The sequence below is a fragment of the Corapipo altera genome, unplaced genomic scaffold (genome assembly GCF_003945725.1).
Source record: "Corapipo altera isolate COAL_440 unplaced genomic scaffold, ASM394572v1 206, whole genome shotgun sequence".
In the NCBI taxonomy this organism is placed as follows: Eukaryota; Metazoa; Chordata; class Aves; order Passeriformes; family Pipridae; genus Corapipo; species Corapipo altera.
The window spans coordinates 214,896-231,122 of NW_020885032.1; the positions used below are offsets into that span (position 1 = coordinate 214,896).

Sequence of the window (16,227 nt, forward strand, 5' to 3'; positions counted from 1 at the left end):
AGTCCTGCCCTGTCCCCTCTGTTTGCTGGGGAACCCAACTTCCCTTCATGCAACTGACCCAGAAGAGGAACTGAAAGCAAGTTAAATAGAGTTTATTCTGAAACAGAGTCACAAAAATGACATTTCTACCAATGCAGAAAAATAAAATCTGGGGAGAGGCTTCCTGAAGTGAATGCAAAGCAATTTGAGCGTATTTCAGCATTATTCGATTCCACTTGCAGCCTCCACTTTTATTCCTGCTGCCATGGATGCATCCAGCAGCTCCTCCCCACGTCCCACACCACGCAACCACACAAGAGGATAAAATAACACTTTATTGTGCCCAGTTGCTGCTTAACAACTCTGATATTAAAGGGCTTCCTCGGAGTAAAATGATGTGGGGCAGAAAATGGTATGAAGGGGAAAAAAATGGCATGAGGGATAAAACAAAGGGGAAAAACTGCACTAATTTAGAAATGCCAATAGCAGGAGAGATGATGCCCGTGGTGGGCTCCACATCACGCCTTTCTCTTCCAAAAATATCCTTTTGCGGTAGGGCAGTGCCCTTGGGCGTGGTCATCGGAGCAAAAGCGCTTCCTGACGGGATGTGACCTCCCGGGCAGGGGAAGCAGGGCGGCATTCCCACCCTGCAGGTACCACCTCGAGCCCTGGTCGTGCAAGGCCTCGTTTCCCCCCGGGAAAGCCTTTAAAAGCCCATGCTGAGGATGCAGGCCAGGCTGGCCAGGAGGCCCAGGGCGATGATGGTGGCGCTGGTTTTCACGCTGCTGGCGCCGCTGATGTTGCACAGGGAGGTCTCGCAGCAGCTGGTGGCCACCCCGGCTATGCCGATGTTGAGGTCGATGGTTGGGCAATATGCAGAACATTTCTTGGTGATGCGCTGGTTCTTTTCACTGCCTGGGGTGAGAGGGACAGAAAACAGCCGGGAAAGTCGGGATTTTTATCTCATATATTTTTTTAAGCTTCAATGATCACCTGGATGTGCCATATCCGGTAGTAGACCCCAATCTATTCCCACTTGCTGCCGTTGTTTTCCCCTCTGACTGCACCATTATTGTGTATATTGTGACTTCTGGAGACCAACTCCAACCCTCACAACCCTTCTGGTGGTTTCAGGGCCAGCTGAGAGCAACTTAAGGCAAGAATTTTTGGATTTTAATGCATTTGTGAAGTGCAATCCTGAGACAGCGTCACCGTGCCTTGGGGTGGCTCCTTACACAGTGCCTGGCCCTTTCTAATTCCACCACCTCATGAGCACATACTTGACCTTGGAGTTGAGACAAGGGCTTTGTGGAGGGAAATTCTTTCTATTCCAATGTCTCCCTTTCCCGGGAGTGTTTAATCAGTGCAGCAACAGAGATAATCTCTGAGTTCTGCAAGATTTGCTCTCCCCATGCTGCATTCCTCATTAATTCTTCCACCACACCTCCTGGTGGGAGCAGGCTCTGCAATCAGCCTCCCATGATCCCTATCTCACCATCAGAGCCTTGGAAAAGCTCTCCCCACTTACCCATTCCCGTGGTGGAATAGGTGGTCAGACAGTACTTCTCGTTGTCGGAGCATTTGGTGGTGCTGAGACAGTGGATGTTGGAAGTCGCGTCTTTGCACGAGAAACAGGTCAAGGAGGAAGCTGCCAAAAAAGCACAAAACACCCATCAATCACCTCCAGAAACATCCCCAGGAGCACAAAACTGGTGGTGGATGGAGGATCTGTCAAGCCCGGTGGCCACAGGTTGACAACCACCTCCGTGTGTTAAACTTGGCCCCAGAAGCCAAGTTAGTTTAAGCTCAAATTCCTGCCACAGATGTGCTTTGCTCCTTTAGGAACCCTCAGGGATCTTCCTGCTGGATATTTAGTTGACTCTGCCTTGAATCCATTTAAATGTGTGGTATCTTCACTGTGCTGTTGGAAAGAGCCCCCCAGTCTGCTGCCACTTCCAGTGTGAAGCTCTTGGGATCCCTTTCCAACCCGGATCCTCCAAGCCTTGGTTGGTGGACAACAGTTCTTGGATGGAGACACTGGACCAGAGAATCTGTGGCTGCCCCATCCCTGGAAGTGTTCAGGGCCAGGTTGAATAAGGCTTGGAGCAACCTGGTCTAGTGGAAGGGGGTTGGAACTGGATGATCTTTAAGATCCCTTCAAACCCAAACCCTCCCATGATTTTTCTGGTTCATTTTCAGAGCTCTCCTGTGTCAGGAAGAAAATCTTGGACTTGCAGAAGACAGGGCTGAGCAAATCACCCCCTGGGCTGTAGCAGATTCCTTTTTACAGCCATCCACGGGTGTTAACATCCTCTCTCCACAAAATGTGCACATCTGGAACACTCTGCATCTGCCAAGCGCTGTGCTGACGGGAATGAATGCAAACAGCTTGCACTCACTGAGGCTAAAACAGCCATTCATGGCAAAGAGATCCTTGGGGAAGGGTTTTTTGCATGATAAGAGGAATTTCCTCCTCATCTCTTTATCTGGCACAAACACTACTGACAGCAATGTCACCCTCCAGGGATTAGACTCATCCTCATGTCCAGAATATCCCTTTCTGTGGCCAGTTAATACCCATTTAATTCTTGGAGCAGCACTGGCCTTTAGCTTTGCCTTTCTTTCCCTTCATCTTCCTTGCTCTTCTTCCCTCTTGTCCTTCATCTTTCTTCTCTTTTTCTCCCCTTTACCTTTGCCTTCCTTGCCCTACATCTTCCTTGCTCTTCCTCTCCCCTGCCCAAGCTCATCAGCACCTTTGCCCACAGTGTCCCAACCTCATCCCTACCCTTGTGTGACCTTAAGACAAGTTCATGTGGCCCAAACAGGCTCCTCAGTGTCCTCCCAGCCCAGCCCTGGCTCCAGCTCAGTCCATGACCCCGGAATCACTGGTTTCCATAGGAAAAGCCTTTTAGGTCACTATTCATGCTCTGCCTCCGTGGAAACCACCTTCTTCTCCCACTCCAACTCACAGCCCCTTCTCCCTTTCCGTGGCCTCCCAGTGCTGACCTTCCTTTTCCTCTCATGATCCATAGTCCTCCCATTCCCTATTCTGTTACATGCCACTAAATGACCATGAGCAGAAGCCACAGAGGACAAAGAGGCCATAAAACTGGGCTGGCAGTACCTCAGATCCCATCACCCTCCGTTCCCATGGTTGTTTCAAACCCCTCACCCTTGGCACCCTCAGCTCTCTTTGACTTCACACCAAAACTGCTGCAATTTCCTTCCTATCTCCATCATTTCCATCTCCAGAACCTCACCAGTTCTCCCACTTGGCTCTTGCCTTTAGTATTGTCCTGATCCTAATGGATACATTTATTTGTTCAAGTCTGAGACCCTCCTAAGGACCATCTGTGTGAGAAATGTGTGGCTCTGCTCCCTTTTCTCCTGCAAATCCCATCCAGGGATGTTTCTGCTCCACCCCACTGGGAACCACCCTTTCCTCCCAGAAACACACTAAAGCTGAATCCCCAAACTGGATTTTCCAGACACATAGCCTGGCTTAATCCTTAATAATACAGCTTCTTTAATCCAAGCCCATCCCCAGAATAATTTCCTGAATTAATGCAGGAAACAGTGGAGCTTGTCATGTGCCCAAATCCTGTTTCATCCCATTCTCCCAAAGCTGGGAGTCTTCACTTCAGAGTCCAGTTGCCCTGGGAGCCTTCCATCACCTTTTCCAACCTCTGACTCTCCTCAAGAGGTTTCTTACTCACCATTCCCTAGGGGACTCTAGAAGCAGATGGAATCCTAAATGGCAGCTCAATTAAGACCCTGAACTCAGGAAGGACAATTTTGGTCATTCTACTGAAAAACATTTCTAATTTTATTTAATCTCTTCAGGTATCTGAGGGCTGAGAAGGAAAGGAAAACTATTTCTTTCAGTGCCCTAGTCAAGGTGTAAACCTGGAATTAAACCAGGATGGCCTAAGCTGGTTTACCTCAAATAAAATCAGTGTATTTTGCACTGGATGTCTCCTGCCTGCACCCACCAGAACCTCTGCTCTGACTGAAGGGGAACATTCCCTGAGGAAAATATTCTTGTGGATAATTCCAGCCACACACATAAACCTCTTACATGTGTAAAGCATTAGGAAGTGCAGGGATTGACACCGGTTTCAGGATTAATTGAAAGAGGAACCAACCTTGGATTGCACAGCAAAGCGGGGCTGCTCATGGGGTAATTTCCACTGATCTTTTTAAGAAGTGTGATTACAGTTGATAAGATCCTTTTATTGTCCTTAAGGTTCTCAACTTGAGCACAACGATTTAGCACATACCAAGTTTAAAGCCTGTGAAGTCCCGTGATAAGAATATTTACAGAGCTGAAGGGCTCCGCTAGACCAGGAGCAGAATGGGTGGTAGTTTGCGGGTCAAATGCTACAGCAGAGGCTGAGAAAAATTCAGTTTGTAATAAGGCAAAAACCCCCTGAGCTGAGGGACTCAACTATTCCCCTAAAATAGAGGGATATTCAGGGCAGCACCTTCCCTTCCTTGCTTGACCCACAGCCCAACCCTGGGGGCTCCCAGAGGCACAGGCAGAGCCCAGTCAGGAGAACTGAAATGAAGGTTCCCAGTGCTCTCCCCCCCAAAAAACCCCAGACACTTCTCAGAAAGAAAATGGGACTCTGCATCTCCGTCCCAGACCTGGGATCAACCACACTGGGAATTACAAAAACCCTGGGGTTGGAAAAGACCTCAAAGATCATCGGGTCCAACATTACCCCAGCACTGCCACGTTCGCCACTAAACCATGTCCCTGAGCACCACATCTACATGTTTTTTTAGCACTTCCATGGCCAGTGATTCCACCACTTCCCTGGGTGGTGATTCCACCCCTTCCCTGTTCCCGTGCTTGAGCACCCTTTCAGCGATGGCATTTTTCCTGATGATCCGAGAGGTCATTTCCAACCTTAATGATCATTTCCAGCCTTGCTGCACTTCAAAGTAACGAGAGATGGGAGCCAGAACTGCCTCTCCTCTTGTGGTCTGACCATCTCTAGCGATTTAGGTAATGATGGTTCGTAATTGCAACCAATAAACAAGTGAAAAAAAATTCATAATGATTGGGCTGTGGTGAGTCCTGGGTCAAACCTGCAGCTTTAGTGCCCAGCTCTGTGTATCCCTCAACTAACCCCCTTCCTATGGAGTTGCACTGAGGGCTCTCAACCCATCCAAGGGCTGGGCTGGGTCTTCATGAGTCGTCTGAGGTGGGCATTTCATCCCCCATTTTGCCTCCGTGTCCGCCCACCTTCTGGTGGGAACACATCCCCTGGCTTCTTATCCCGAGGACTGGAATATTTTCTGGACCTCAGTGACCCTCCTGCAAAATCCTCTTATCATCCCACCACATCAAAGCCAAAGTTTTGGGAGGGTCTCCCCCGAACAAAGCAAACCCTTGGAGACTCACCCGTGTCCGTGCACAGGGCGAGGACGAGCCCGGCAAGGAGGAGGAGAGGAACCTTCATCCTTTCCAGGTTCTTGCAAGCTCCCAAAATAAGCAGGACTCGGCCAGGGCAGGTTTTATACCTCTGGAGTGTTTGCTTTGATCTCGAGATAATAACCACGGGGCTGCTGTGTCAGAGGAGGGATAATTGGGAGCAACGTGTCGGGGCTTGTGTGTCCAAGGGCTCTTTGTTGGAAGTCTAAGAGGGGGTGTGTTCTCCCCCCCACTTCTTTTCCTCCTCGTTTCACAACTCAGCTGCTTCATCCTGTGTGAACTCTGAGACAGTTTCTAATTTTGGCGAAGTGGAGGAAAAGCAAAGGACACAAAAAACCCAAAACAACGAGGAGAGGAAGGTTCTCCTTTCTGGGTCTCCCAGGGTTGAATACCTTAAAGATCTCGCCCTGGCACGGGTTGGATTTAAATTTCAAATGGAATTTGGGATCGAAGCTTCTACAAAATGTCTCCCAGGACTGGCAATAGCACTAGAGCAGCAGAGCAGAATCCTTCCACTGCCTTTCATAGGGGACCAGGCATGGTTTTCTGTCTCTTTTTTAAGGCAGTAGTTTAAAAAATCACAAATGTTTCTGCTAAAAAAAAAAAAAAAAAAAAGAATATTTTATGTGAGACGAAAACGTTATCTTGTTACAAAATAAATTCCACTGGGCAATGAAAACGACCCCTTAAATTAAAAACCAGACATGACACCCACTCCCACAGCATCCAACAAGCTGTGCCTTTTTTTTTTTTTTTTTCACAAATTCCAAAAAAATAAATGTCAGGGAGAAAAACACCAACCAATTAAAGCATGGAGAACGAGGGGTTGGCTGATCAAGGATCTCAACTCATTAAGTTTTCAGAGGAAAAAAAAACCAAACCTGCCAAAATTCTGTGAAATGCCAACAAGAATATTCCATTGGATTTCCATGTTGTGCTCTTTACCTTTTTTTTTTTTTTTTAATCATGTTTCATCCTGTCTCCCTGTATAAAATCAGAATTTTTCCCCATCTTCTTCAGGTTGTTGTTGTTGTTTTTCCCTCCCGCCGTTGTTTTCCTGCCGTCTCCCCATGGGGACGGAGGCACAATCCCAGAAAAGCTCCTTCCACGTGACACCTGGAGCTGCAGGAGCTGCCCCAAAGCCTCCTGCCAGTGACTCTGCCCCTTGCTGCTGCCCATCTGCCTTATTTCCCTTTTATTTTTTATCTCCAGATTCCTCAGATTTCTGTCTCCCTATAAATATTTCGGCCTTCTGACATGACCCACCTCCAGCCATTGTCTCACCCAAAAGCCACCCCGGGTTCTTGGGGTGATGTAAGATTTTCCATCACCTCTAAATCGGGCTTATAAACACTGTTCACGTGACTGAGGTGAGGAAATTTCTGCTTTCTCAACAGGGAGAGCATGAAACTCAGTTGGAACAGAGGTGGCAATTAAGCCAAAAGGCTCCAAGGAGGGGCGTGTTTGGCTTCATCACCCTTCCAAAGGCACCAGGAGGGAGGAAAATAGGAGCTGGCGCCTTCCTTGCCAGTGAAACCCTCTCTTGCTTGTGAAATATTTGATTTTCCCCAGACCAGGAGAGATTTGATTGGTAAATCAGCTTTTTTTAGTGGTTATCTGGGAGGGGGGTGATGCCCCTCAGCAGAGGGAACGTTGAGTTGCAGAGCAGAGCCAGCCCACATTCCCAATTATCTCAGCCAACAGCATCCCCTCGCAGGTACAGAAATAGCAGCTCAACCAGGCACTTGTTTTTGATTCCCTCCCCCTGTAATCTCATCCAAGCCAAAACCTAAAATATCTCCTGTCTCCTGCAAGCTGCTGAGATTTTGAGAAGGCAGGGCCCGAGTTCTTAAAGGCTTTAGAGCAGGATTTTCCAGTAGATGATCCTGGAATCTTCCAGCTGGTCCCTTATGTCCTTCTTAATGTTGTCTTTGTCCCTCACCAGAAATCAAAAAAAAAAAAATAAAAAAGAACATGAGGGCAGAAAGATGATTTTTTTCAGGACACAAGAAGGTAAAGATAATATCAGAGTTTACAAGAATTTGGGAGTTATGAACTTCATAAAGGCTTCGGAATGAGTAACAGGGGGTTTAATTTGAGGTGGAGGTGGAAGGTGAGGTGGAAAGACTTATTTCCCTTGACACAGTTGCCGGGTGAAGAAGGAAAAGTGTTTTGCTCATCTTGTTCTGGTTGAACCCGTGGTGTGAGGAGGACAAACAGTTGTTTTATTTTTGGGGGGAGGGAAAAGCAGTTTTCTCAAAACAAAAGCTGGTCAAATGTAACTGTAAATGTATGTAAATGTAAGTGTGAATTCAGATGTCGTTGCTAAATGTGGAATTTCCAGTCGGTCAAAAGCTTTGAGAAGAGTTTCAAAAATTACTGTGATTAAAATGTGGGAAAAGCCATTGGAAAAGTGGTTAAAAAAGTGCAAAAGCCCAAGTTTCTGCTGGTCTCTCAGCACAGAAATGCTACAACACCACCATCCTCTAGTCAGAACATTTAAATAAATGCCAGAACACCCTCCTTGACCAGAAATTAAATCTTTATGGGATGATTAAACCTAATCCCATTTTCACAGCCTTTGGACAGCACTGTGGTTTCTTTCTGTTGTGCAGAAACACCTAGACTTTCCCGTGCTGGTGGAGCAGGATTCCCTCAAATCCAGCAGAGGATTCCCCTCAAATCCACAGCAGGATTCCCCTTGAGTGCAGAGCAGGATTCCCTTTAAATCCAGCACAGGATGCCCTCAAATCCAGCACAGGATTCCCCTCAAAACCAGCACAGGATTCCCTTGAATCCAGAGCAGGATTACCCTCAAATCCAGCACAGACTTCCTTCAAATTCAGCATAAGATTCTCTCAAATCCATCACAGGATTCCTTCAAATCTAACACAGGATTCCTTCAAATCTAGCACAGGATTCCCCTCAAAACCAGCACAGACTTCCCCTCAAATCCAGCACAGGATTCCCCTCAAATGCAGCACAGGATTCCTTTCAAATCCAGCACAAGATTCCCCTCAAATCCAGAGTAGGATTCCCTCAAATCCAGCACAGGATTCCCCTCAAAACCAGCAGAGGATTCCCCTCAAATCCAGTGCAGGATTCCCTTAAATCCAGCAGAGGATTCCCCTCAAATCCAGCTGGGCTGCAAACATGAGAGGTTTTTTTCCAGGTGCCATTATACAAACCCTCCCAAAATTCAGTGCTGAAGTTTTCAGCTGCTCAGCTGGGAATTCTACACTCTCCAGCTCCACGATTGTGTGCATTTTTCCCATTTAATTATAGTTTCGCTCATCCAGGAGCAGGAGGGAATCTCAACCCCAAGAGTTGCCAGGGATGTCCAACCCAAGAGCTCCAGAGGATCCCCATCCCATCTCCTCCATCCCCAAGCCTGGAAACGCAGCAGTGACTGGGAAGGGAAGCAGAGACCTCCCCACCAGCCCAGACACCCATCACCTTTCCCAGACTCATCCTGTCCATTTTCCCACTGGGAAATCGCGACCAATCCCTCAGCAACATCTTCTCCGAGCAGGCACGGAGATCTCCTTCCCAGGAGGATGCATTCCAGCAGCACTGTCCTCATCTTGGACATCTCCAGCATCTCCAGGTGGGACCTTTCCCTGTTTGAAAAGCTGAGACCACCCACCTTGCAGAGATCACGGGAGAACTTTGCAGGATCGCAATTCCTGCCAAACCCCATCAGCGTGTCCCAGCGGCTACGACACAATTCCCACTGGTGGGAATTCCCAGTTGGCAGTGAGAACAACACAAACATCTCTGACCTTCCCAGACTGACACCTCTGCTCCAAGCCATCAGAATATTTGGCTTTATGGAATGTCTGGATGCAACCGAGTCAGCTGGGAAAGGCAACCAGGAGAAGACTCGGAAGGAAAGGAGGAATTCAACAGGAAGTGGAGATTCTGAGAACAACCCCTCGCTGGCAGAGCTGTTGTCTCAGGCTGGATTGAACAAAGACACTCTAGAATAACATAAATCTTTATTTTTGGTTGACCATCATCACATGCTGTGCTATCAAAAGAGCTTTTCCAGGGAAAATTAGTATAAAACGGGGAGGGGGGAAAACCAGGAGCTGCGCTGCCGTATCACGTTGGGAATGGGATCTGTCTGGGATAAGAACAGGGCAGCACAGACCCTGTTGGAACCACTTGACAGAGGAGCCTGGTTTCTCACTCAGGGGATACCTTGTGGGTTCTTGGGTTGTCCCATCTCGTCCCACCCCTCCTCACAATCCTGCCCTGATGACCCAGCCCAGACTGGTGGCGATTCCCAGGAGCATCACGGCGTAGGAGGTTCGGACACTGTTGGCGCCGCTGAAGTTGCACAGGGAGGTGCTGCAGCACTTGGTGGAAAAAGCTGCCACCCCGAAGTTCACGTTTGTCTCAGGACAGTCCACGGAGCACTTCTTGGTGATCCGGTGCCCCGCGTCCTTGCCTGGGGGGAGGAGGAGAAAGGAAAGTTGGGATTCGAGGTTCTTTGGGAAGGGGGGAGTATTAATTGCAATTAGTAACAGCCACCAGGGGGGTTGATGAGTGCTGCTGGTGGGCACTAAACAGTCCTTGATAGAAACCCACGCCAAGCCGAAATCTCTGGTCTGGGTGACCAGGTGGTGACCAGCCAAAGGTTGGACTCAATCTTGGAGACCTTTTCCAACCGAAATGACTGTGGGATTCTGTGCTTCCTGTGGGACAGCAGGAAATCACTGCCAGTGCATTTCCCTCTAAATGGTCACTAAAATGCCTCTAAACCCACATTATTTACATTCAATCCCTTTCCAGCCTTCATCCCAGAGCACATGGGAGAGTTCTCAGCGTCTGCTCCTGAAATCTGTGTGTTCCAGCCACAAGGGTGGTGAGGAACAGGCGTGGGTTGCCCAGAAAAATTGTGGATTCCCCATCCCTGGAAGTGTTCAAGGCCAGGTTGGATGGATCTTGGAGCAACCTGGGATACTGGAAGGTGTCCGTGCCCATGGGAACCAGATCATCTTGAAGGTCCTTTCCAACGCAAACTGTTTTACGATCACAAAGCACCACTGAGGGATTCACAAATTACATGTCATGATCCCTAAACCTCAGTCATTGATTCTTTCCAAAAAGACCCCAAAAACATCACTGTTTCCCAGGACTAAAATGAAGATTAGGAAAGCCTGGATGTGTTGCTGGCACTCACCAATCCCAGCAGAGCTGTAGGTGGTCGTGCAGTACTTCTCATGGTCTTCACACTTGTAGGTTTTAAGGCAGTTCCAGTTGGAATGTTCGTTGTCACACGTGTAGCAAAACAGGGAGGAAGCTGGAAAAAAACCACACGTGGCACAGATTAGCAGTCTCCAGTCATTCCCTCTTGGGAAAAAAGGTGTCAAAGCCATATCTTTCCTTGGAAAACTCAAGCTGAAAAATATGTTGTGAATAAGTGAAAGAAGGGGTTGGTTTTGATTAACGAAGCTGAGGGAGGAAATACAGAGAAGAAAACGAGTTTTCCTCGTTGACTTGAGATTTGAGGGGTGATTAAATTTGAAACAACGTTTTCCAGCCAGAGCAGCATTCCCAGGTGACCTTTCCTTCTCCCCTGGGGTCCACATTGGCCTGGTTGGAAGCCAACCTCCAAAAGCAAAGCTCACGATCCGCAAGGAGGAGAAGAACTGGCAAGGAGAGGAGGAACTGGCCCAGTTCTCGGATTGAGAGTTCAATCTCAGGGATTTTCAGGCAACATCTGCAAAAAAACCACTGCCCAGACATGAATTAATGAATGTCTGTGGCACCCCTAGGGAGTAAAATGAATAAACACAGCCCCACAATAAAGGGAGTTCCCTGGGAGAGGTCACTCCGGACAATGGAGAGATTATTCCTATCAGTGCCTGGAACGACGTGTTCCCAGGGATATTATTAACTCAAAGCTGAACCAGGGCTATTTCCAGACCAGGAGGAGGTGGGATATGGTTTGCTGGGCACAACCCAAGTCAATTGAGTTAAGATTCCAGGTGGCATTTTATGTGAGGAATGTGGGCATGTGCCATCCTGTTCGCCGGAGGTGGATTTGTTGGTGGAAATTGTTTCCCTCCTGCTCGGAGTTCCATGGAATGCTCCTCCTTTTGGGTCAGGGGTGACAAGAGGGAGTTGAGCTGCTCTGGGGAAATCCTGCTCCATCCTTGTGAGCTCTTGGTTGCAGGTGACCCAATTATAAAGCAAGGAGGGTCCTGAACTTTCCCTGTTTTGGTTCCTCCTGCCTTTCCCAGCCCAGCAAGGCTCTAAGTTCTGCACAGAATCCCCTCTCAATTAATTCTGGACTTGTTTTTAGTCAAGAAACCCCTGCCAGGGACTCTCCAAAGCCCAGCTGCTGTTGGTTCAAACTCATCCCTGAAGTTCAATCTGCCCATGAACTTGGTTAGACAACTCCAGAGGCAGTTTTGAAAGAGAATTAAAAGCCAGTTCAGTCCCTGCTTATCACAAGCAGGGGGAGAAAAGGCCTCCCCTCTGTGATCTGGGTGCCTTGGGTACAGCTCTGGGTGTCTCAGCACAGGACTGACCCAGATGCTTCAAGGCCAGGTTGGACTTTGAGCAGCCTGGTCTAGTGGAAGGTGTCCCTGCCCATGGCAGGGGGTTGGAGCTGGATGATTTTTAAGGTCCTTTCCATCCCAAACCATTCTATGATTTGATGATTCCCTGCTCTTTTCCAGTCCAGGTGTTGCAAGTTCAGTTGTTCTCCGGAGTAGGAGATAAAACCAGCCTTGGTTTTGAACTGAATTGAATCCTGGCTTTAACTCCTCTTTAAATCACTGTCCAGTTTTCCCTGTTTCTCCATCACATGGATATTTTCAGCCTCTTTTCTCTCCTCTGGAGGTTCCCCAACACAAGCTGTGGGCTCCTGTCCTTTGGCAGGCAAAGCAAACCCCAGACCTCATACTTAGCAAGAATTGATTGCATTTTACAGCCCCTGGAGCTGTCTCTGAGTTCCTTTTGTTGCCAAAGTTGTTAAAACCACTTCCTGCTGCAGAAGGAGCCCAAACCCCAGCACGTGCTTGAAAGCAACTGCAATGCACTTGTGCTCACTAAGTGAGGCAAAGAAAACCCCTTCCAGCCAGGAAACAAGAACAGCTTAAGCCATTAGAGCTGCTATAAAGCCTTTCCTGCCTCTGGGCTCCACCCTTCAGGAGCTGGAATTTTAGGAAACGCAGCCAGAAATAACCTTAACGGTGCAAAAGGACAAGAGAGCCGTGGATTCCACAATAAACACACTCCCACTTGAGAGTTTGCTCCTCAAACTCAGGAGCAAAGAGCTCTTGGGCTTCCAAAAATCTTGTTTCTTTGTTGCTGTGGGGAGGAGAGTGAAGCTCTGGCAGGAGATGGGGTGTCAAAACCAGCCACGCAACCTCCCGTCAACAGCAGCTCCCCCAGTTTCATCCAGGAACAAAAATAAAACCAAAGGCAGGACTCTGAGCTCGGCTTAATTCCTGTGAGCATTTTTGAGTTTGTGTTTGTCTTCAGAGGGGAGAGTGTGAGAAACCAGAGGGGGGAGCTCAGCTTCGAGGTACCTGGGCAGAACTCACTCAAAAACTAAGATTAAACCACACAAAATATTTCCAGGTACCTCTGCAGAACTCACTCAGAAATCAAGACTCAACCAACCCAAATATTTCCAGGTACCTCTGCAGAACTTACCCAGAAACAAAGACTTAGCCACAATAAATATCTCCAGGTGCCTCTGCAGAACTCACCCAGAAACCAAGACTAAATCACACAAAATATTTCCAGGTACATCTGCACAACTCACCCAGAAAAAAAGACTTAACTACACTAAAGATCTCCAGGTACCTCTGCAGAACTCACCCAGAAAAAAACACTAAATCATCCAAAATATTTCCAGGTACCTCTGCAGAACTCACCCAGAAACTAAGATTCAACCTCACTAAATATTTCCAGGTATCTCGTCACAACTCACCCAGAAAAAAGACTAAATTGCACAAAATATTTGCAGGTGCCTCTGTAAAACACACAAAAACTAAGACTAAACCACACAAAATATCTCCAGGTGCCTCTGCACAACTCACCCAGAAAAAAGACTAAATCACACAAAATATTTCCAGGTATCTCTGTAAAACTCACAGAGAAACTAAGACTAAACCACCCCAAATATTTCCAGGCACCTCTGCAGAACTCACCCAGAAGCAAAGACTAAACCACCCCAAATATTCCTCGACGTGCCCAATGCAAAACTTCACCCCCAAGACCTCACCAGCTGCACTAAAAACTGCCAAACACTCCTGTCCCTGAGTTAACCCGAATTTCTCTCCTGGTGTTCCCATTCCCATCCCGGTTCTCCCAAAAACCTCCCAAGCTCCTTACCTGGCTGGGCACACAGGACAGCTGCCAGCAGGGCAACCAGAAAAATCTTCATGGTTGAAGGAGAGCCCTCAGAGCCCCAAAGGTGTGGGACGGGGCACCACAAGAAGGTTTTATACCGGGGCTGAGTTGTCTTTTCCTTCCCTTGATTGCAGTAATTTGAGGGTTGGGGAGTGACAGCACCCAAGGTGTGATCAGGGCGGGGTGTGTTCGTGCGTAGGAACCTGTTACAAAGCTGCAGGGGCAGAGGTGTTTTCTTCCATCTCATCTCCAGATCCAATCTTTTTTTTTTTTTTTCCCCTGCTGACCTTGCCTGCATTGCTAATTTGGGGAGCAATTTATCTGATTCCAAGGTGGGACTCCCTTCTCAGGCTTGAACCGCGAAACCCGGAGCCGGGTCGTCTGGAATCCTCCATCCTTCCTCTCTGCCATGGAATGGGAGCTGAATATTTGTGGGAAGTGGGAGAGGAGGAGATTTTTTTTTGCTGGATTGTCCACAACCACCCAGATTTATCTCGCTTGCACAAAGAAGCTTCAAACAGAAACCAGCAGCGACCACGGAATCGGGGGAAGGTTTGGGTTGGAAGGGACCTCAAAGCTCACCCAGTTCCAACCCTGATGCCACTCTTTGTGCCTGGAGGTTGTCCCTCAGAGGCTCCTGTGCTCCAGGCAGGGATGGGGGTTGATGCTCTTGTTTTGTTCTGCTCCCCTGTCCTCCAGAACCATCTGGGGTTTCGAAGCAACAATGTTTGTTGTTACCTGTCGACCAGCTCTGGGCTCTGTCAGGTTTTTCCAGTCCCTTGTGACCTCAACCAATCTTTCTGGGCTCCCTCCTTCTGCTCCCACAACACCTCTTGGCAGATGACTCAGGATGCAGAAGAGGCACATGGAAACATCATGGAAACACCTGCAGGAGTTCCATTGTGGAATGGGAGTGAAAAAGACTGAGAAATAAAACAAGTCCTGGTCAAGGAGACACTTCAGCAGGACCTTTGGTCTTTGGAGAGAGAAAGGACCAAGGGAAGCTCAAAGTAAAGGGTTGTAAGGTCACAAATGGGGTGGAAACAGAATAAAGAACATCCAGTTGCTCTTTGAGTCCCCAAATTGCTCATCAAATCAAAGATTATCCTGAGCTGGGAGAGACCCATTGAGCCCAGCTCCTGGTCCAGCACAGGACAACCCAAAAAGTCCCAAACACTTCAACTCTGGCAGGGTTGGTTCTGTGATCACTTCCCTGGGGAGCCCAGGAACCAACTCCCCAAGAGTCTCTGATCACCTTCCTGCAGGATCCTGGGCAGCTGGACCCATTCCCAACCCCTGGGATGAGTCTTTTCCTTCTGGTCATTCCTCCTTTTGCCCAGTTCCTCCTTTCCTGCAGCAGTTTTAACCCTCAATGGTTTCTGTCTCTGTGTTTAGAGAAGGTTGGAGGGGATGAACATCCTCTTTGCCAAGTTTTCCACTCTGTTCTCTGACCTTGAGCATGAATCTTTAACTCCCCTTTTAGCCAGGATGTAAAAGACCCACGGGACAGATAATGTGGCAACAATATTTCAGAAATAATCTGTGAAAAAAAAACCCAACATCCTTTCCAAAGAAGATTCCTTGTAAATACAACAGCAGGCTGGAAAAATGCTGGAGCACGGAGGGAAGGAGCGGGTATTAATCTACATGTTTGTTTTATTTATAATACCAGGGTTGTCTCAGGCAGCTGGGAAAATGGAAAATGGGACTTTCTGCACTTTCTACTCTTCCATCCCATCAAAAAACCCCAAATGAAAATGAATTATCCCACAAAATCCGGCTCATCTTGGAGCAAATCGAGCAGAAAAATGCAGCTCCTCAGCAGGAGCGAAGCCCAAACACAACCCAGGACAGGAGAGGAGAGGAAAGGTTTGGAAATGAAAGCAAATAAATGAACAGTAAATAAATGAGGCTGTTAAAGCAAAGTGCAGCTGAACAGAAAAATCTGCAAGTGAGAAATTGGGCCGTAGGAAGTGGAAATGTGAGAAAGCATTTAAATAGATTAGAGAAAAGGGGAGGTTAATAATAATAAACAAGATGAATATTTCACCCAGACAAGAGAGAAAGGGGGAGGGAGGGTGAGGAAATATTGGTGCAAAGCAAAATAAATCAAAGCAAACACACAAAGTTGGAGAGGAAATAATTTAACACAAGAAAAGTGAGGGTCAGAAATAAGATGGGAATGAGATTCACTGTTGTTCCTGTGGTGGCAACACTCAGTGCTGTGCAAAATGTACATTTTGTTGTGTGCAGGCACTCTTTAAGTATCAAAATCAGTTCTTTAAGGTTCTGGGGAGGTGTAGAATTCCCCAAATCCCAGTTTAACCAGCCACTGGAGCCAAAGCAAACACACCAAGTTGGGGAGGAAATAATTAAACACAAGAAAAGTGAGGGTCAGAAATAAGATGGGAATGGGATTCACTGTTGTTCCT

At 47.7% G+C, this 16,227-nt stretch overlaps 2 protein-coding genes across 2 annotated transcripts; both read right to left on the bottom strand.

Moving 5' to 3' along the window:
• Positions 1-296: 296 nt before the first annotated feature.
• LOC113959302 (lymphocyte antigen 6E-like) lies at positions 297-5,708 on the bottom strand. The gene is made up of 3 exons (XM_027668224.1): positions 5,390-5,708; positions 1,508-1,627; positions 297-894 (listed from the first exon to the last, which is right to left on the bottom strand). Exons 1-3 carry the CDS (start codon positions 5,445-5,447, stop codon positions 686-688), a joined length of 387 nt encoding a protein of 128 aa, XP_027524025.1. The 5' UTR covers positions 5,448-5,708; the 3' UTR covers positions 297-685.
• Positions 5,709-9,439: 3,731 nt separating this feature from the next.
• Positions 9,440-14,074, bottom strand: LOC113959305 (lymphocyte antigen 6E-like). Its single transcript, XM_027668227.1, has 3 exons — positions 13,778-14,074; positions 10,608-10,727; positions 9,440-9,872 (listed from the first exon to the last, which is right to left on the bottom strand). The coding sequence occupies exons 1-3, from the start codon at positions 14,040-14,042 to the stop codon at positions 9,664-9,666; spliced, it is 594 nt and encodes a 197-aa protein (XP_027524028.1). The 5' UTR covers positions 14,043-14,074; the 3' UTR covers positions 9,440-9,663.
• Between the last annotated feature and the right edge of the window lie 2,153 nt (positions 14,075-16,227).

Bases quoted from the DNA above. Each gene is read 5' to 3' on its own strand.
- LOC113959302 (XM_027668224.1), bottom strand. From the start codon at position 5,447: ATGAAGGTTCCTCTCCTCCTCCTTGCCGGGCTCGTCCTCGCCCTGTGC. The intron at 1,628-5,389 runs GTGAGTCTCCAA...CTTTTTTGGCAG, and splicing joins CGCCCTGTGCACGGACACGG to CTTCCTCCTTGACCTGTTTC. The intron at 895-1,507 runs GTAAGTGGGGAG...CTCTCACCCCAG, and splicing joins CTATTCCACCACGGGAATGG to GCAGTGAAAAGAACCAGCGC.
- LOC113959305 (XM_027668227.1), bottom strand. From the start codon at position 14,042: ATGAGATGGAAGAAAACACCTCTGCCCCTGCAGCTTTGTAACAGGTTC. The intron at 10,728-13,777 runs GTAAGGAGCTTG...GTTTTTTTCCAG, and splicing joins TGTCCTGTGTGCCCAGCCAG to CTTCCTCCCTGTTTTGCTAC. The intron at 9,873-10,607 runs GTGAGTGCCAGC...TCCTCCCCCCAG, and splicing joins CTACAGCTCTGCTGGGATTG to GCAAGGACGCGGGGCACCGG.